The 22,068-nt window shown below is 43.5% G+C and overlaps 1 protein-coding gene across 3 annotated transcripts in view; it reads right to left on the bottom strand.

Moving 5' to 3' along the window:
- Window positions 1-7,374: 7,374 nt before the first annotated feature.
- The window catches only part of SENP8 (SUMO peptidase family member, NEDD8 specific), a 39,485-nt gene continuing 24,791 nt past the window's right edge, over window positions 7,375-22,068 (bottom strand). For all 3 annotated transcript variants that reach the window (XM_068106603.2, XM_078772065.1, XM_068106604.2), the window contains exons 2-3: window positions 11,406-11,744; window positions 7,375-8,354 (exon numbers count right to left, since the gene is read on the bottom strand). In XM_068106603.2, coding sequence (XP_067962704.1) covers window positions 8,036-8,354; window positions 11,406-11,734 — 648 coding nt within the window. In that variant the 5' untranslated portion in view covers window positions 11,735-11,744 and the 3' untranslated portion in view covers window positions 7,375-8,035. The remainder of the gene's footprint in view (window positions 8,355-11,405; window positions 11,745-22,068) is intronic.

Genomic DNA, 22,068 nt, shown 5'->3' with positions numbered 1-22,068 from the left:
TCTACAAGAAGCGCCTTGCAGACTTTGGTATTACCAGTGACATCAACAAGGGCCGTTTCAAGGAGCAAGTTTTGAATCACTTCCCCCACGCCCAAGAGCAAAGTGACGGGAAACAAGTGATACTCGTGTGTGAACAAGGAATGCAGGAAATGCTGAAGCAGGCGTTCAAACAGGACTTTGAGGGAGATGCTCTGATTTTGGCTAAAGCTGCCAGGATTGTACGAAATGAAATCTTCAGCTCAAGCGGGTTCAACTTTGATGGTGCCTTCCCCAGTGACTGCCAGCAGAACGCTGTCCCGACCCAACTCAAATCCCTGATAACCATGCTGATGAAAGGGGCTGATCTGAAAGACCAGGACACAGCGGATTCACAGGCCTGTCTCACAGCTTCACAGGTCATCCTTTACAACTGCAAGAAGACCAAGAAGCGTGAGCAGAGAGCCCCAAGTGACACACAAGGGCCCCAAGTTGGCAGATCACGTCATTCATCAGACTGCAGATAGAAGGACATGCTTCACATGTCCATGTAATTTCGAACTATGCAGCTGCCAATGTGAGAAGTAGCTTAGCCGAGAAGTAATTTTGCACCATGTTGGGTGAATATACGCACGGTCTGAAAGAGTATCCATTTTTCTTGATTTTCGTATGTGTTAAGGGCAGGCTCCGACTTTCAGGTTTTTCGGGCATAAATTTTTTCCTAATTAAGTTAGAGCGCTGAAACCAACGGCATTGAACGCGCTGTCCCGAGCCCGTTAAAATGACGTTTATTTCATCTTTCTACGTTAATTAGAACGTTTAAAAAAAATTGAGGAAATGCACCCGAGACACCTAATTTTCAAATATTGTTTTAAAATACTTCTAGATGTTCGATTTAAAAAACAATTACACCAAAATGATCGGAAAAGATTCTCATTTCTGCAATAAAAACATTTCTTTTCCAAAAACCCCCCAAAAAAAAAATTTCACAAATAATTTAAAAAATTCAAATAAGAGTGGTCGTATCGCTTGGCGCCGGTTATAGAATCATAGCTGGGACCCTGAAGTTTGTCTGATAAAATTTTGGTGCTTTTATCCGGCATGTCCCCATCCCTTTGAAATTCGGTGCTAAGCTGCCCCACTATTACCTGCACGGACGGAGCTCATGGGGCTTATACTCGAACTCCACAAACAAAGAAACATGACACAACAAATAAAAAATGCCACAATAATGATTTAATGAAAGTAATGCACGGAATAAAAACGAATGCTGAGGTAAACCTATAATTCTAATTGAGGTACCTCCATACGCAGACTCAAAAAGAGACGAGGGGAAAGGTAAAACAAAAGAAAATCCCCCCTTTATGCAGGCACTCAGCTTTGGTCTTGCCGAGGACTGTTCGGAGCTTGGTGGTCGTAAGAACTCGGAGCCACCATGTGGGAAGCGCACAAGATGGTGCAGAGTCGCTCTCCACTGCACCAAGAATGTGCGGTAATTCGTGTGGATGGTCCTCTTTCGCTCTCCACTCTGTCCGACGCACCAAGAGCCCCACAAACCGCCGCCAACACCTCCTCCTGAACGTAATTGCCAACACCGCCCTCTCTCAGCACCAAGTCCACACACACCAAATGGCGCCGCTTTCCAACAAAATGCGAGCTTCTCGTTCGGCCAGCACAAAAACCCAAGAGTCCCACAAGGCTCCGAAAGCTCTCTTCACAAGCGCACGTGAGCCACAAGCAGCCGAGCCACAAAACCAAAGAGCGACCACCCAATACGAAAGCCAGAACGAGAGGGAGAGTGTCAGCGATTCTCCTTCCTCCTAGCTCTCGAACCTTCTCGCTCTGACGTCATGCCATCCAATCGCCCGAGCTCTATTACATCACTCCATGTCTTCCCGACCAATGACGAAGCTCGGGGCGTGGCCTGTCGGTTAAGATTCCTTGGGGGCAGAGCTTAGCCGTCGTTCAGGAATGTTCGGCTTCTGTCGGTCGTTATGGGGCGGTTGGGCGGGGTTTACTTGTCGATCGTAATGTCCGGGTAGTCAGTGATTGTTGTTGTTGTTGGTTAAACACGTGCGTTTTTATGGCCGGCTTGTTATAATTGTAACAACACAAAGGGAAAAATCACAGGAGGCAATCACATACTGGGAGAAACTAATCTTAACCCTATCTGGTTAACACAAGCTCCACCCCACGTGTGAAGACGCTAAACGATCTTAAGCTCACCGTTTTTCGACCTAAATACATCGAGATTGGCTTCCTACTCACACGCGGTGCATGCTACCCTACACAGTTCTATCTACTATGGTATGTCATCACCTACCCCCACAAACGTAACAATATTTCTTTCATAGGCAGAGTGATTTATCAATGTGTACGCCATAAACTCAGATGGACGTAAAACTGAGCGTTCCGTCTGCCAGCGTTTGTTGGTGGATGTTAAAGACCCCTTGGTGTCCTTCACAAAGATTAGGTGAGCTACTGTCAGCACACTGAACAAAAAAACAAATCCCTGCCTTCCATTTTTTCTTGTCTTCCAATAATTCTTTCTTCTTCTTCTTCCATTTTCAGATCTGCATTCATGTAAAAGATGTCTAAAGCACGAAGTTCAACACAGACAGCTGGAGTGGGTCCATCTTCAAAGTCTCCTAAGGATGATAGAAGTGTCCGACATGACACCGAACATCATACATCATTCATATCCCAGGACTAAAATGTGGACCACTTCAAGTACTATCTGCTTCTAAGGATGCTGATAGCAAACTTGCTAGGTTGAAGGAGATATGCAAGCAAAGACGTTGTCAACCTCTGGGTTCAGTCCACCGGATGACATAAATGTGCAAACCTATCCCTCATGTCATCACAGAGCATCATGGATATCACAGACAATGTATACAAAAAGGAAAATACTCTAATAACAAAGTCGAGTCTCGTGTAAGAGCAATCACATTATACACAAAAACATAAATGGACACATAAAACATATAATAAAGGGAGCGAGAGACAAGAGGGGAAGAGAGAGGGAAGCACACAAGCACAACAGTAGGGAACAGGGACATCGGTAGATCTGTTGAAGGGAGAGGGTGGGGGATGGTGGGGGGTGAGCTGAAGAGGAGGGGAGGGCAAGGGGGTGGTGGGAGGGGCATACGGTATAAAACAAGTTGACACTACTAGGAATTTCAGGAAAGAAGTCGGAGATTGAAAGAGGTGAATTTCTATTTGTATTAACAGGGGTAGAAAAGATCAAGGTTTTGGATGGGGGAAGATAAGAGGTGGTGGTGAACAGCTGTTTTAAAGACCTGGAGGAGGGAGTGGGATTGAAGAGAGTGGGAGATTGTTCCAAAGGCGGGAGAAATAGGAATGAAAGAGTGAAGGTGAGCAGAGAGTCTTGATTTTGGTAGTTTCACCAGAAGAGGGTTGCTGGCAGACCTTCAGCACCCTGAAGGAATATTTGGGGGACACAACACAGATAGAGCTGGGGAAGCTAGGCTTGAGAGAAGTCGGTAGAAGACAGAAAGACCACCAACCTGCCTGCAGTGAGCGAGTGAAAGGCCCTCAGAATCAGCTTCATGCGGGAGATTCCAATGATTCTGAATGCTTTGGGTTCCACAGCGTGAAGCCGAGCTCGGTGTGAGGCAGGGGTACCAGCCCAGAGGGGAGAGCAGTATTCCATTGAACTGTGGATTAAAGCTTTGAAAGTGGCGAGGAACTCAGAAGTGCTGAGGAAGGACTTTGCACGACGGAGGATGCCCAGTTGACGAATGGCTTTGGAGGCCAGCTTGGAAATGTCGTTTTCCCAGGAAAGATCAATGCAGATAGTGAGACCCAAAAGCTTGAATGACAGAACTTCTTCGAGGAATTGTTCAGAAAGTAGATGGGAGGGTTTTCCAGACGGTCCTTTCAGAGAGACATTGTGAGAGTGTGAGATTTGTCAGGATTGAAAGACGTGTTCCACTTGGTTGACCAGTTTGTGATTTTATCCAGGTCTGCAGAGAGTGAAGAGGCTGCTGCCTGCCGATCTGAGGGATGAGATATGGAGCGGCAGAGAGTGGAGTTACCAGCGAAGAGATAGAGAGGATTTTCCAGAGTCAGCTGAAGACCAAGAAAAGCATGGGGACCAGAACACTGCCTTGAGAAACTCCAGCCTAGACAGGAAGGGGAGATGAGAGAATTCCATTCAGGGCCACACGTTGACTACGACTGGAGAGGAAGTCCGTAAGCCGAGCATGGAGATTTCCCTGGATACCATCAGAGAAGAGTTTGGTGAGCAGAGCTGGGTGCCAGACCATATCGAAGGAACGAGATATGTCAAGGGAGACAGCTCTGATTTCCTGTTTGGCATTGAGGACCTCCATCCATTGTTGAGACAGCAGAAGCAACATGTTCAGAGTAGAATGACCTGGTCTGAATCCAAATTGATGATCCGAGATCAAGCCATTTGAGAAGAAGAAGGATTTGATGTCAGCAGTGATGATTGATTCCATGACCTTGCTGATTATTGGGAGCAGGCTGATTGGTCTGTAGTTGCAAGGATCTGTTTTTGCACATTTTTTGTGTAAAGCGGTAATGTTGGTTTATTTTCAAGCAGATGACAGATGACCTTGAGCAAAAGAGAGGGTGAAGAGAACAGAGAGAGGGTGATATCGAGGTTTATTATGAATCTCAACTGCCTTGCTAAAGAATCTGACATCTGAACCATCAAGTTCCAGCAGAGCAAGTAGAAGTTCAGATAAACGTGGTGATGTCTTGTTCAAGACAGATTGTAATTTCTGCAATTCTAAAGGGAGGAAGAAAATCAAGGCCAATGGGCAACTGAAGGAAAGTGTTAGCTTGAATGTGATGGTTGGAAATCTGTCTTGGTGATTGATTGATGGCTGAGCACAATGAAGAAGAGAAGCTGCTATTATGGATCAGGGGCCAAGATTTATTTGCATGTGAAGCAAAACATCATCTTACAGGGAGGGGCCTGCAAAATGGTGGAGCAAAAATGACGACGAATGACAGAGGCAAGCTGGTGAACTAGTTGAAGCCAATCATGTTGCATTTGCTGGTGTGTGTAACGTAATCAACATAGACATTCTCAAAAACAAGAAAATGATAAAACTGGTGGATCTGTGCAAGATATCGATCAGCAGCTCACAGACTTCCCAAACCCCAACTTCCTTGAAAATCAAGCTTGAGAAAGAAACATGAGGAATATGTTTGGAGTTCATTCGTGCAGGTGTCCCAGACTCATCTTCATATTCCGATTCGTACAATTCAATATAAATAAAGGTTTAATGGGATGGTGTTCGGGACTGCTTCTGCACTACTTCAATCGCACTAAACTTACGGATTTTATGATTTTTTCAAACGAGCGTTAAAATTATCATTCTATTAAAATTGAAGTAACTGCATGGGTTATCGTGTTCTCTGAGCTCTCCAGTTGCTACATCGTTATAAGTTACTACATATAAGATGTTCAAACTTAATAAAAGTACGGCTGATGTACGGAAGATGCTTTAAGCCATTTCTAATAAGTTATGTTATTAGCAGAAAGTTACATCGAAGCTTGTGTACATTTCACTATTTCTCGTGACGTTTGGACATGGTCCCACAATTATGTCGTAGCAATTGAATACCACAGTGCATGGTAATTTTAAAGGCTTCCTTAGTGTCAACTCGAGTTATGACCAATCAACTACGTCTTCTGAGTCTGATGTACCAGAAACTGTTGCAGAGCATCAGTGCTGCCAAAGCAGTTTATTGGCAAGGGTTATACTGGCTAGTTTGGCGTTGCCTTCTCAGTATAAGTTCGGACAGGAATATGGGCCAGAGTGATGGTGATATAGCTCGTGTACTCTTCGTGAAGGATACCATAGCATCTTTAATATCCACCAACGAATGCCGGCCAACAGGACGCCCAGTTTAACGTCCATCTGAGGGACGACACACACATTGGTGAATCGGCCTGCCTGCAAAACACCGGCATGATCGTTTATAGTTGGGCCAAGATTCAAACCCAGGCTATACAGTTTAGAGGCGAGTATGCATACCTCTAAGACCTACACCATCCTGCCAGCCTTCACCTACCTATACCCCTTAAAAGTAGAAAATTAGTGAGTTGGAAGCGCAAGTTTAAACATCCCAGAACCCATATAGAGTACCAATTTATCACATGTCATACATTTTCTTGGAGGGTATGTTGGAAACTTTCAAAAAATATATAGGTTCACCAATTTTGGGGTAGTTGGGCCCCTACAGCTCATGGACTACTTACTTAATCTATGTGAAAGACACCAAGTGACATTCATCAAATAATGCTGGTGGACGGGTACCCATCTTAACATCCAACATAGGGGTGGCACACTTTGTGATGCAACATCCTGGTCTGAAAGGCACCAAACCAAGACTGTAGTTGTGTTGAGAATCAAACCCAGACGAGACAATTCAAAGATAAGTCAGACTTAAACCAACTGTGGGTAACGTCCTCCATAAACAGAAGACGATAAGGCATGTTAAATTTTGAAAATAGGATAGGCACACCAAAATTACGGGGACATCAAGCTCAACAAACCATAGAGTGCGGAATGGTGTAATGTAGGCCTGATACTATGTTACACTGTTTTAAGAAAGAAGGACACATTACCCAACACTGTTTTAAGAAACAAGGACACATTACCCAACACTGTTTTAAGAAAGAAGGACACATTACCCAACACTGTTTTAAGAAAGAAGGACACATTACCCAACACTGTTTTAAGAAACAAGGACACATTACCCAACACTGTTTTAAGAAAGAAGGACACATTACCCAACACTGTTTTAAGAAATAAGGACACATTACCCAACACTGTTTTAAGAAAGAAGGACACATTACCCAACACTGTTTTAAGAAAAAAGGACACATTACCCAACACTGTTTTAAGAAAAAAGGACACATTACCCAACACTGTTTTAAGAAACAAGGACATGTGTGAGGCTTACGAGCGCTAAATTTCATTGGTCGTGATGATGTAAGATGTCATAATTCAAGTCTGAAAAGCTAAAAATGTGATTTGTGTTCAAGTATATACTCGTAATTCAACTAAAATAAAATAGATATTTTAAAGGTTGAAGAAAAACATTCCAGAAGTTTACCGCCGTTGCTGGAGTGTTTCTTTAAACCACCTTATTTAACACGTATAATTTACTGTTCACACCTGTTGTTTGTGTCCTTTATGACGTCCTTAAAAACTAATTTTGTCAACAAACTGACGTTTGTAGAGAGAATGACATACAGACATGAACAAATTGCTGAACCCCACTTTTCGCTTGACGTACGTGGGGCAAATATGGTAATAAGTTAGTGTCAGGGTCGAGGCTGTGCTTATTGCGAAAGGCGGATCAACACCCAATGAGAAATCAAATAAACAGACGTGGATTAATGACAATATATTTCCTGACTGTCCCAATACCTTTGGTAATATCATCATGCAAATAATGCATACTACATTTTGTACATGTACACGTAGATACAAACTGTACAAGGACACTTTTGTGACACATTTCAAAACCCAATTTCTAGACTATTCTGGGCGATGGAAACCAGCCTCTGTGGCATTGTAGTTTGAGCCTCTGCTCTTGAGTCTGGTACTCCAGCAGTTTAATTCACATCCTGGTCGAGTCATACCAATGATTTATGTGGTATGTGCTGCTTCCTGGTGATGCTCAGCATTTAGAGCAAAGAGTGCAAACAAACCCTGTGGGTTGGAACCCCGTGGAGAGGAGTGGGAGGGGGTAAGAGGGAGGAGACCTTCCCTAGTGACTGCAGAGAGAAAAGAGGCACCAGTGGATGGTACTGTTGGGACAGTGTTCAGATGTTCCAGAAAGTTTCTTCCCACCAAGGTCAACGACTGTGTTTGTCTGGTCAATTCCTGTGTTTTCTGGTATCTTTGTCTTAGAGCCAAACCCATGCCTCTTCCAATTATGGAATCACTTATGAACACATAAAACTCTCAGTAATAAATCAAACATTGCATATGTAATAAAGACGAGGATAAATATACAACCAAGCCCACAACTGTTTCACACTATAAGGTTACTTTCCCCCTTCGGCAAGTCTTTCCACCAGTTGCCGCCACTCGTCCCGTTGCTGGGTGACGTAGGCTGGAGTGACGATGTGTGAAAGCTGCAGCAAGCTCTCCCCAAGGAGCAGCCAGCGACCGAGGAGGAGCGCATTGCAGATAACGTAGACACCACAGTCATATGCGTTGCTCTGTGAAGGTGCACTCTCGTGTATTAATGCTGGTGTTTTGCTGCCCAGGCCGAGAAAAGGCTCAAGCTGTCGGGCAAGCCGACGGGCGTGGCTCAAGTTGCTTTTGCCAAGCGAGTCAAAGTGATGAAAGGAATTTTCAGTTCTGCGTAAAAAATAAAGAAAAAAAACAATTACACACAAATACTTTGATATTTTGACACACACATACACATTACATCCTTGAAGAAGTTATTTCTTGGGTTTGTTGATCTTGAGAAAGCATTCAATAGGGTTCCACGCGAAGTAGTGACATGGGCATTGAGGAAGTTAGGAGGGGAGGAATGGTTGGTCAGAGTAGTGATGGCAATGTACGAGAGAGCGTGCACAGCTGCAAGGACGAAGGACGGGAACAGTGGTGAGTTTGAGGTGAAGGTGGGAGTGCATCGGGGGTCGGTACTAAGTCCACTACTATTTGTAGCTGTGATGGAGGTACTGGCTCGGAAGGTAAATAAGGATTTGACGTGGGAGTTGTCATATACAGATGATCTGAAGTTGATTGCAGAAAGTATGGATGGACTGAAGAAGAAGATGAACAAGTGGAAGGAACGTATGGAGGCAAAAGGTCTGAAGGTGAATATCGGAAAGACGAAGGTGATGACAAGTGGTAAAGCATGTGGAGAGGTGGAAAGAACTGGGAATTGGCCGTGTGCTGTGTGCAGGAAGGGTGTCAGAGTGAACTCCATTCAATGTACAATATGTGCTGAGTGGGTTCATCAAAAATGTAGTGGTTTGAGAGGGTCATTAACCAGTGTGGCAGCTACATTCAAGTGTAAGGTGTGCACAGAGGGAGCTGCAGATGGAGGAAATATTGAGTTGGATCTTGGAGATGGCGTGAAGCTGGAAGGTGTGAAAACATTTTGCTACCTAGGAGACATGCTGAATGGAGAAGGTGGATCAGGCTCGGCAACGGTTGCGAGAGTGAGATGTGCATGGAAGAAGTTTCGGGAACTGAGTGGCGTGCTGTCGGGGAGGGGAGTGTCGTTGAAGCTGAAGGGAAAGGTGTACTCTGCATGTGTGAGAAGTGCTGTGATTTATGGGAGCGAGACATGATAGTCCGTGGGGTGAGTAGGGTTTACATGCACCCCCCCCCCCCCCCCACAACTTAACTTCCCGGGTATGTCCATGTACCCCCCCACGCTAGGGGTTAGGAAAAACCATGTTAACAGAAAAAAAACTCATTCCCTCATAGTTTGACCTCTGGTGACCTCATTAGTGACCTCATTTGCATATAACACATATCATTGTAAAGAGTGTCCCAGGACAAACATTTTGAGGGGTCATATGCAACCATAGGATGACGAGGTAAAAAGTTATGGCCATTTGAATTTCGCCTACCCCTAGTTTTGGGAAATCACTGACACAGGGGGGGTAACATCAAAATATGCGTGGGAGGTACCTTGGGAATGAGTTTTTTTTCTGTTAACATGGTTTGTCCTAACCCCTAGGGTGGGGGGTACATGGACATACCCGGGAAGTTAAGTTGTGGGGGGGGGGGGGTGCATGTAAACCCTACTCAGCCCACGGACTATGAGTAATGAACGTAGAGCAGCAACGCAGGCTGGAAAGGGTGGAAATGCGAATAGTTCGGTGGACGTGCGGAGTATCGTTGAGAGAGAGGAAGACAAATTATGAATTGCGAAAGATGATGGGAATAGAGCCTGTGATTGATGCTGTGAAGAGAAACAGGTTGAGATGGTTTGGTCATGTGTTGAGGAAGGATGAATGTGACTGGTTGAGAAGAATGATGGAAATGAATGTAGAAGGAAGTAGAGGACGGGGAAGACCGAGAAAGACTTGGCTAAAGTTGGTGGAAGAAGAAATGCGGGCAAGGCGGTTAACAAGGGGAGATGCAGAAAATATGGCAAAATGGAGAAGATTGTCATGGGGACCGCAAGGCTAACCCCCGCTATAGCAGGGAAAATGGCCTTAAAATGCCTGTTGTTTAAATGCTTAAAATGCAACACTGTATTTGAAAAGTACAACGCTTCGTCCGATCAATTTGAAATTTATTGAGCGTGATCTACACAACAATTATATTGGAGAAAGTAAACTTATGATGTCATCGGTCATGTGGTCCGGCAGCCATATTGGATCAAATAAAAAAAACCCTTAAAACAAACAGAAGAGTTGGCTTGCACCAAGTCGGCTGCACAGTGTAAATATTCTATGTATGAATACCATCTAGTTAATAGACGTAATCACATTTTAATAGTACGTTATTGATAGACATACATACCCAAATGCAATACCCTCTGCTCTGGTGAGGGTAACAATGGTTCCATGCACATCGCCATGCATGATAAATTATTTTTGTTTTCACCCATGTCTGTTTCTCGGGCTGTGAGCAGGATATCTCAAAGTTATACTTGGATTCAGACGAAACTTAGTGGGCAGGTTGGGTGTGTGACAAGAATGAGGCGATTCGATTTTGGTAAACATCCGGATCTGGATACTAAAATTTTTAAAGTGATTCTTCACCATTGAGAGTTGAGGCCAAAAACGATATACAGCAGGATATCTCAAAAAGTTTTGGACTGGTATGGACAAAACTGTGTGGATGAGTAGCTTAGATTACAAGAACAAGCAGATTAAGATTTTGGTTCATGGACAGATCCAGATCAGGCTTATCAGTGGGATACAAAACGTAACCTGTTCAGCCTGGCGGAAGTATGCACTCTACCGAATGCGGTTCTAGTTTCTATGTGTGATATGGAGTCAAACAAAATGTATTTACTATAGCGTACATTTTTATCAAAGTCTTTTTTTTTTTGCAGGTACAGATTGTAATTATAAGCAAGGACAAGACTTAAGTTAGGAATGCAAGAAGGGAGACAGAGGAATGGACATGAAGCAAGTTGGTAGCAATCAGACCATCGAATTCCAGTATGGAGAAATGAATGTAAAATGAAAGAATGCTGTTGCTTGATAAATTGAAGGCCAGGCCAGTCAGTTAGCATTGAAGTGCAGCACAGAGGTAGTTGAACTGATCCTTTCTAGTTTCATTCAACAGCTACTTCATGCTTGAACAATAAAGCTCCACTTATCCCTAAAGTATACCCAAGCACCAGTTTCATCACTCAACAGACCCTAAGTGAAGTGAAACATAAAAGCACAATCAAAGGCAATAAAAGTGGCATGCACGAGCACTCAGTACCTGTTGAAGAGCAGCAAACTCCAATGACTGCCACCAGACGTTTGTGGCTCATTGTGGTCATTTACTGCCAGAAAGATGGCCTTTTTTCGTGGGAGCTCCAGAGGTTCAAGAAATGACCCCAGATCTTCCGTGTAACTGCACTTTATGAATTGTGTCACTTCCGGGCTGATGAATGCAGCAGAGTCGATGCAGGTTGAAAACTCCTCCTTTTGAAGGTACTCAAAGGCAAAGCCGATTACACTGTCATTCAGCCAGCAAGGTGCCGTAAGCAACTTGACATCAGAGCGGCGGAGCACAACATCATGGTAACTAAGAATCACAGGGTCCATACCTATATCCCTGAAAAACAATAATGAGTGATGAGGACATAAAACAGCCTTAAACCTGTATGTACTCAAATCAAATACTCAAATCCTGCATAAGTACATTTAGCTTAAAAGAAAAGGAACTTCTATGTATAAAGAATTATGTTGCATGTACCCCTAAAATTGGGGTTCAAAGGGAAATACTGCATTACAGAAATCGAAACCATTTCCACACCCCACACCCTCTAACTTGTACACATCATGTGCACAGGCTTGAAGCCACTGTCACTGTCCACCACCTCATGCGTAATGACAAATAGTTGGCTCATAGGAAAGAAAGTGTGGCTCTGCTGTACATAGTGTCACAGAATTATTTATCAGCGTCATTCACCACAGAAACGACATTTATATGTGGCTTCTGTAGTAACTGATTTAGTAGCACTGCATCTCACCCAGGGACAAGCAATGTGACTCAAACAACCCAATCAAAACAGAAATGGGAGTCAAACTAGTTCTTCCAAGAGCTTTGACTATATATGTACAAAATAAAACCTCTTAAAACACCAAAAGTTGAAATAAAAAGAAACAAACGGGACCCTAGAGGCTGTCTAGTACATCAACACATTCTTGGGGAAAATGCCAGGGGCATAGAAAAGGCCCCTTTATATGTATGTGCCACGTGGCAAACTATAGAAAAGAAGGGACATTCCATAGCTTGTAGAAAATATCGAACAATAGAAAAGAAGGACATTCCATGGCTTGTGGAAAATGCCAGACGATAGAAAAAAAGGGACATTCAAAAGATCTCATGTGCAAGCTGGACTACCCTTGTGTTCTTAGGAGGAACCAAGTAATGCTCCAGAAGAGTTCATATAAAGGGGTGCCAATTTGATTTATACAGCTGCATGGAGTAGTATCGTATTTTCCGGTGTATTAACCGCACTTTTGTATTGGCAAAAAAGGTAAAAGTTAGGGAAGCGGTTAATACACAGATACAGAAAAAAAAAAAAATTTGGGATATGAAGTCACAGCTCATGTAAGAGCTAACACAGATATTATATAAAACAAGCATTCTGAGTATTGCGCTGCAATACATGTCCTCTACCGGTAGGGGACTAATAAGCCTGCAAGGTCGCTCCGTGGAGCAGCCTGCACGTATTGCACTGTGTGGATTATATAATTACCAACTCACGGTCTGAGGTAACTCGGCTAAAGATTATCCGATTTGCACCAAATAAAGTTCATGAATGGTTGCACAGATCCCTACTTCTCACTAAAAGTGGAAACAGAATGTAAATTGGAGTTTAAAAAAAGGAATATTAACAGCTTTGACTTACCGCACTCCAAATTATAGTCCGGAAAACTGTTGGGGAAATTACCAAAGTTCAAAGTGCCATAACTTTGTCAAAAATGATCGAAACGTCGTGAAGTTGGAACTTGATCTGTAACTTATCATGAGGAAACCATGTACCAAGTTTGAAATCATTAGCATTAACAGTTTAGAAAAAAAGTCCGGAAAACTGTTATTTGCGTGACGGACTGACTGACTGACGGAAGGACGGAGTGCAAACCTATAGTCCCCTCTGGTGTACACCGGTAGGGGACTAACAAGCATTCTGAGTATTGCGCTGCAATACATGTCCCCTACCGGCAGTCTGTCATCCGGAAAACTGTTGGGGAAATTAGCAAAGTTCAAAGTGCCATAACTTTGTCAAAAATGATCGAAACGTCGTGAAGTTCCAACTTGATCTGTAACTTATCATGAGCAAACCATGTAGCAAGTTTGAGATCATTAGCATTAAGAGTTTAGAAAAAAAAGTCCAGAAAGCTGTTCTTTGCGTGACGGACTGACAGACGGACAGACTGACAGACGGAGGGGCGGAATGCAAACCTATAGTCCCCTCCGATGTACACCGGTAGGGGACTAATAAAGGGAGTGGGAGACAAGAGGGGGAGAGAGAGGGAAGTACAACAACAGTAGAGAACAGGTGCATCAGGAGATCTGTGGAAGGGAGAAGGCTGGGGTGGGGTACACAGGACAAGGGTGCTGGAGGGAGGAGTGGGATTGAAGAGTGTGAGAATTTCTTCCAGAAGCGGGAAAAAAGAGGAATGAAAGAGTGAAGGTCTTAAAAACAATCAATGCTGAATTTCAATGCCTTTACAATAAGGGATGTTCTATGTAATGTTGAGTAGTGTTGGAGGGAAGTCATCCGTTCCTGTATTAATGATGTATGGGGGAAACTTTGCCCTCAATTTGTTCACAGCTTTAAAGGTTTCAACGAGAATAATGATGTGTTAAATACACGACATAACGTCGTCAATGGCCAGAGGTGGAGGAGGGCTTTGATGAGGTGCAGCAGGGTGATGTGGAGTTGCTGGACTCATACTGGACGGAGCTATCAAATGAGGAACTTCTACTGCTGGAGAAGGAACGCCAGGTGGATCTGAAACATTATAATTTAAATAATAAACCACTGTAATAGTAGAAATAGGACAATAAGATGAGGATGGAGGCGGCACTTTCCCCAACCTCTGCCTCTTATAATGGGAAAATAGTTTGAATTTACACGTTTTTCATTTACTACACTTGCTCTCATGCTGAAGGTGACGAGCTCAGCTAACGAGGATGACATTGGGGACTTCAGGACCAGCCCGTCGTTGGCCTACAGGTTCATGGCACACCATAATCTGTCGGTTTGACGCCGCACACACATCTCCCAACATGTACCCGATGACACGGCTGATAAGACTATGCACTTCCAGTCCTACATCATTTTTATTTTTTTTGAGGGTGGAAAACATGGGTGCGGTTAACACACCGGAAAATGTATCTTCAATCTAGTTACAGTCGCTCGGTTTCAAAGAGACCGCTTCGTGGTCCTTCATTTTTCTGTAAACAAGACCAAAAGTCTAACAGCAGCATAGCTGGGCTTGTAAAATATTATAAACCACAAACACATATGATTCGCTTTTTTTGGTAAGTTTTTGGAGGAATTTGGAAATTTGGAGGATTCACCGAAAGAAATTTGGAGGAATCCCAACATCCATAAGGTAAGTTTTACTTATGGAACTGAGGGAAGATGTACTGTAATCTATATACCCCACAATGGTTGGGTTAATAACATGCTATCAAAAAACCGAGGCGAATTCCTTACTTCCGTGGTTATTAGTACCGTACACCGCTTATCATGGAATCATGAACCATACACCGCTTCAATCCATCAACTTTGTATTCACGACATTGGGATTAAATTGTTATGGTCATATTTACTATATTATTACTATTACGAAAACGATACTACTGAAACGATACACTCCTGTATTAAGAAACCAGGGATTAATTTGTCTGAAGCGGTCCAAAGGGTAGGCATAACGCCTCAGGCCTATATGTACCGTTTTGTTGGAAGAGATGTAACGCCGATGCTTTCGATATTTGATGGTCATTTTAACAATCGGTTTGTTTGTGTTTCACACTGAATGAAAAACGTAAAGGTAGAGCATGCAGATTGTGATACATGACAGGTTCAACAATTTTGAGCTTAAAGTTGCTGCACCCATCATGTGCCTCAGAAATATTGATCATGCACAATTAGTCAGTGGTACCAAATTAGTTGTAAAACAGTTAATGGAGCACTGTGTTGAGACTGCTATTATCAAGGTTCAATATAAAGGCCAATATGTTTTAATTTCACGATTCCCAAATTTTGAAACAATATTTGAAACAAATGGCCAGAAAAATAGGACTGACAGTGGGATACATCATTCATGCGTGTAGACTCATTTAAGCACCTTTATTCGCTTAGGATTATTGCGGCCTAGCCTGTGTATGTGCTTTCTTCTGACCATAGCTTAAAGTGTGATGTGCGGTATTTTCTCCAAGACCCTAATGGCCCATTTGTGACCTTTATACGCCACATAACCCCATTCCTAATGGTTGTTCGCATTGTTTAATATTTGCCTGAGGAAAAATCCAGAGGGATCGAGTGAGTTCAGCAATTCACTCGGGTAAGCAGTTGTCTCGTATTCATTGAGGACCTTATCGATGGGCAGTAGTCTTGTATGCAGCTGCAGCTGCAAAAAGTATATACTTTTTTGTGTCGGAACTTTTGCAAGAGTTCTTTATTGATCGCATTGGTTTGCTCATTTCTTGGAGAAAGTTTAGCCCTCTCAGCCAGGTAGGTCTTGATTGATATAGTTGTTTAAGATACAGGTAAACAGCGTCTTTGAGCTCTTCATTTATTGCAGTAATTGCACACAATTTTCTGGGAATGGCGAACCGTCCATTATCTGGATTAGCTTCTAGTTCACCATTTCCAATTTTGATCCAATCTCCAATCTTATCCAATTGGGTCACACAATTGAGGTTGGAGCGACATAATTTCCCACACCTTCCCTCCTCCTTCGCAAGGTGGTTTTCCGCTTTGGACGAACTCGATGTTAAGATGCATAAATAGCTTATCGTGGTGTTTTGTGGGGCACACCTACAGGCTAGGCCGCAATAATCCTAAGCTAATAAAGGTGCTTAAATGAGTCTACACGTATGAATGATGTATCCCACTGCCAGTCCAATTTTTCTGGCCATCAGATAAAATGTGAACTGGATATATGGATTATTTATAACTTTTATCTTGTAACCTCGTATGTGCTTTCTTCCGACCATAGCTTCAAGTGTGATGTGCAGTATTGCTCCAACACCCTTATGGCCCATTTGTGACCTATATACGCCGCATAACCCCATTCCTCATGGTTGTTAGCATTGTTGAATATTTGCCTGAGGAAAATTTAGACATAATTGGACGTCTACACGTATATTTACACATGGGTATTGGGTAGTGTATAGGCTAAGGGTCATGAGTCCACACACCTACCAGCAGTAAAATTTAGTTGCACCGCAAATTAATCAATTCTGTCCGATGGTAGTAGCCGCAAGATAGTGATCCTCCCAGGTGCTGCTTTTCCAGTACAATAAAATTGAATTTGTATATACAGTCACGTGAAAAAGTAAGTACACCCTATGTAAAGTTTTGACTTTTTCAACATACAGCTATTTGATCTTCATTTCAACAATATTGATAGATAAAGGTGACATAATATAACAAATATCATGAAACATTTACATTTTGTAGTCCATTGTATAATTTAAATAAACATAAATGCAAATTTCGCATGTGCAAAAAGTAAGTACACCCTTGGCTCTAATAGGTGGTATTGCCCCCTTTGGCAGAAACAACCTCAAGTAGGCATTTCTTATAACTGTCTACCAGTCTCTGACATCGACTGGGAGAAATTCTTGCCCACTCCTCCATGCAGAATTCTTTCAACTGTGCGATGTTTGAGGGGTTTCTTAAATGCACAGCTCGTTTCAAATCCCCCCACAGCATCTCAATGGGATTTATATCCGGGCTTTGACTTGGCCATTCCAGAACCCTCCATGTCTTTCTTTTCAGCCAATCCTTGGTGAATTTACTGGTATGTTTAGGGTCATTGTCATGTTGCAAGGTCCACTTTCGGTTGAGCTTCAACTTTCTGACAGATGGCCTCACATTATCCTCAAGGACCCTCTGGTTCAATGAAGAATTCATAGTGGATTCTATGATGGTGAGCTGCCCAAGCCCTGATGCAGCAAAGCTGCCCCAAACCATAATATTTCCACCACCATGCTTTACAGTTGGTATCAGGTTCTTGTGGTCAAATGCTGTCTTTGGTTTTCGCCAAACATGTCTTCTGGTAATGTGGCCAAATAGCTCTACCTTTGACTCATCTGTCCAGAGCACATTGTTCCAGAAGTGCTGGTCTTTGCCTTGGTGTTCATTGGCAAGCTTTAGTCTTGCCCTGATGTTCTTTCTGGACAGCAAAGGTTTCCTCCTGGCACACCTCCCATGTTGATCAAATTTGTGCAGCCTCTTTCTAATGGTGGACTCGTGCACTTTGACATCAACAGTGGCAAGAGCTACGTGTAGGTCCCGTGATGACATTCTGGGGTTCTTAGACATCTTCCAGCATCTTGCCGTCTGCTCTCGGCCTGAACTTGCTGGGGCGGCCTGGCCTGAACAAGTTGGCAGTTGTTTGGAATCTTCTCCACTTGTAGATGATCTTCCGGACAGTCGAATGATTGATTTCAAATTGTTTGGAGATCTTTTTAAATGCCTTCCCAGACTAGTAGGCATCTATAACCTTCTTTCTGAAGGCCTCAGAGAGCTATTTTGATCGAGGCATGGTGACGCCGCACACTTCAACAACAAAGAGTAAACCAAACTAAATGTTTGAGGTTTAAATAAGACAGGTTCCTCCAAGATCTTCTCTAACGATGTTCTAATCATTTGCACCTGAGCTGGTGCACCTGATTCTAATTTTAGGTATTTGAAGTAGTGATAAATGTAGGGGTGTACTAACTTTTTCCACATGCAAAATTTGCATTTATGTTTATTTAAATTATACAATTGACTCCAAAATGTAAATGTTACCTGATATTTGTTATATTATATCACCTTTATCTCTCAATATTGTTGAAATGAAGATCAAATAGCTGTATGTTGAAAAAGTCAAAACTTTACATGGGGTGTCCTTACTTTTTCACGTGACTGTATGTCTGGTTATTTGTTTATATATGCTTCAAAAACTTTAAAAAAACAAGACCGAAAGTCTAACAGCGGCGTAGCCGAGCTTGTTTGATACTTTAGCTGAAGAGGATAGTATGACCTGGGCGGAGATTCTATTTTTACATATACATATAGATATAGCATATTACATATAGCTTATACATATTACATTTAGCATACCCCATGTAATTCTATTTTTACATATACATATAGATATAGCATATTACATATAGCTTATACATATTACATATAGCCTACCCCTGGTAATTTTATTTTTACATTTACATGTAGATACAGCATGTTACATATAGCATATACATATTACATATAGTGTTACGTGCTCCTCCCCAAACCCCGGTCACGGTGTACCTCCGAGCCCCGAGAGGAGTCACGGCAGAAAGATGTGTTATTCTGTATGTCAAAGATCAATGGTGAAACCACACCAATTGTTACCAACAAACAAGTATTGTATTAAGATCACACAAGAATAACAGTACAACAATAGTAATCAATTGTACAACCAATATATTTTTCCTATGATGGTACCATCAGGTTCGTACAATACAACTCACTGTGCTCCAAGTGAGCGAAAAGAAGAACATTCCCCAATATCTCTATTCCGGCATCAAGCCAAAGTCGATCCGCTCCAGTGATCGTCAGAACGATGTCCAATCGAGACCAGAATTCCGTTCAGATGACAGTCACAGTCCCGCTGCCAAAGCTGCGCAAAGGTGCCCTCAAGGCGACTGGGAAATCACTCCCTCGGGTGTGGACGTTCCACGGCTCCCACTCGGTGAACCGCAGATTTCCCACTCAAAAGCCACGTTACACACACACACACACCAAATTAACGTCTGGATGCGGTGAGAATGGTTGAAGCGAAGTGAAAAACCTTGAGCGATGCGCAAAGCGCGCGAGGCAAAATGGCCGAAGGCCCGTTCTCGAGGCGTAACGGCACTACGATGATTCTCCTCGGAATCAACCGCAAAACCTGACACGCAGGTTGATCTGTCACAGCGATAAGAACTCTGTCGCAGGAATCCCTTTCCTGGGAAACCCAAAGTTCACTCGTGACCCTCATTCGTCAATGTTCGCTCCAGACCTCGAAGCAGCTCGGCTTCTTGTCCGACTCACTCGCTCCGCCTTCTCTTCCTCCTCTTCCTCTTTGTCGTCGTCCGGTTCCGGTTTCATTTAAAACATTAACTTTGTTACCTTTTGAAAATAGTAAGCTCTATTTCCCTTAAACGACAACAATAATAGTACATGGAATCAAAAATGTTTACAGTGCATGAAAACCACAACAACGGAAGTGACGAATCCGTAACAATAGCCTACATCTGGTAATTCTATTTTTACATATACATATAGATATAGCATATTACATATAGCCTACCTGGGACAACTGCTGGGCTCTTGGAAGCTGAAGGCCGCATTGGACTTGACGGTAGAGAATCGAAAGGAGGCCGTCTAATTTGCTCGCCTCACGCTTGTTGTGTTTTCGACGCGCGGCGTTCTACACCGCCATTTTGGACCACTTCCCGCATGAGTGGCTACCCCAGTTTCAACAGCCGCCAAGCTCCTGAAAGTACTCTTTGGGAAGCCAAGCTAAGTGCCGGCTGAAGGGGTTTATTTTCATTTTATCTTTCCCTTGACACCACCCCCCCCCCCCCCCACCCCCCAGAATTTCCATGTTTTAAACGTTTCCCGGTGTGTACCCTGGATAAGAATAGGTACACCGTATCCCTGCGTGTCGTAAGAGATGACTAAGAGGGTTGGCATCAGGAAGGGCATCCGGCCATAAAAACATTGCCTCAAAAAAAAGGGAACTATGACAATTACAACTACATATGGGCAGGGTACAGCCCGAAGTGGAGATCGGTTTCTGAGGTTTGGGACATGGAATGTAGGGACAATGACAGGGAGATCAGGAGAAGTGGTGGAAGTATTGGTCAGAAGAAGAGTGGACATATGTTGTGTGCAAGAGACGAGATGGAAGGGAAGTGGTGTGAGAATGGTGAAGGGTAGGCAGGGACAGAAATACAAGTTTGTGTGGCAAGGCTGCCCAGAGGGCATGAATGGTGTTGGTGTCCTGTTTTCTGAGGAGTTTGTAGACAGTGTGGTGAGTGTGACTAGAGTGAGTGATAGGTTGATGATGGTGAAAATGATGATTGGAAAGCTCTTGGTGAACGTCATCTCGGGATATGCTCCGCAGGTTGGTCGAAGCGATGAAGAAAAGGACAAGTTCTGGTGTGCGATAGAGAAGCTGATGGAAAACGTGAAAGATGAGGAAGTTGTTGTGGTAGGAGGAGACCTAAATGGACATGTGGGAAGGAGTATGGATGGTTTTGACGGAGTTCATGGGGGTTACGGATATGGTGTGAGAAATGGAGAAGGTGAAAGGATTTTGGAGTTTGCTGATGGAGCTGATTTGTTGATTTGTAATACTCAGTTCCAGAAAGAGGATAATAAGCTTGTTACATACACGTCAGGTGGGTCGACGACAACCGTTGACTACCTGATGGTGCGTAGGCGAGATAGGGGGCACCTCCGAGACACAAAGGTGATCCCGGGGGAGGAGGCTGTTTCACAGCACCACTTGGTTGTCTGCGACGTAAGGGTGAAAGGTGCGAGGAGAGCTCGGCGGGTGAAGTACCAACCGAGAATGAAGGTGTGGAGGTTGAAAGAGGTGACAGTAAGGGAGGCATTAAAAGAGAGGCTGAGTAGGGTCGAGGATGATGTGGTTGAGCTTGAAAGTGGTTGGATGTCAATGAAAGCTTGTCTGTTGGGAGCCGTTGGTGAGGTATGTGGATGGACAAAAGGACCACCGAGGCACTCGGAAACATGGTGGTGGGATGATGAAGTTGGAAAGAGGATTGACGAGAAGAGGAAGAAGTTCAAGGAGTGGCAGAAGGCGAAGGGTACGGGAGCAGAAACAGCAGAGCATGAAAGTTATAAGGCAGCCAGGAAGGCTGCAAAGAAAGAGGTAGCAAAGGCGCAGGAGGCATGTAGGAAAATGTTCGGAGAACGCTTGGATTCGGAAGCGGGTCAGAAAGCAGTATTCAGGATTGCAAAGCAGATAGCGAAAGAGAGGTGTGATGTGATGGGGGTGAGTTGCTTGAAGGATGAAGTGGGACAAATCGTTGTCGACCCAGATGGAATTAAAGGAAGATGGAAAAGATATATGGAAATGCTGTTGAATACAGAGAATGAATGGGATGGCAACATAGAGAGTAACCCTGTTTTAGGACCGGCAGAGAAGATAACTGAGAAGGAAGTTGAGGAAGCCATAAAAGCAATGAAGGGTAGAAAAGCGGGAGGGCCGACGGGAGTTGTGGGAGATATGTTGAAGGCAGCAGGAAGTTGGGGTGTGAAGAGAATGACAGAGATCTGTAATCTGGTGGTGAAAGAAGGCCGCATTCCAGTGGATTGGGAACTGAGTACCCTCGTCCCTCTATACAAGGGGAAAGGTGACCCTCTGGAGTGTGGCTCGTACCGAGCGATAAATTTATTGGAGCATGGAATGAAGGTATTGGAAAGGGTGTTGGAGAGGAGGATAAGGAAGAAAGTGAAGATCGACGAAATGCAGTTTGGATTCATGCCAGGAAGAGGAATGACAGACGCGCTTTTCATTGTGAGGCAGTTGCAGGAGAAGTACATGGAGAAGAGGAAGAAGTTGTTTCTTGGGTTTGTTGATCTGGAGAAAGCATTCGATAGGGTACCACGCAAAGTATTGACATGGGCATTGAGGAAGTTAGGAGT

Source organism: Myxine glutinosa, chromosome 2, assembly GCF_964187855.1.
Source record: "Myxine glutinosa chromosome 2, kmMyxGlut1.1, whole genome shotgun sequence".
Lineage (NCBI taxonomy): Eukaryota > Metazoa > Chordata > Myxini > Myxiniformes > Myxinidae > Myxine > Myxine glutinosa.
The sequence above is the reverse complement of the archived record's forward strand: the minus strand, read 5'-3'. Positions and strand labels throughout refer to the sequence as shown.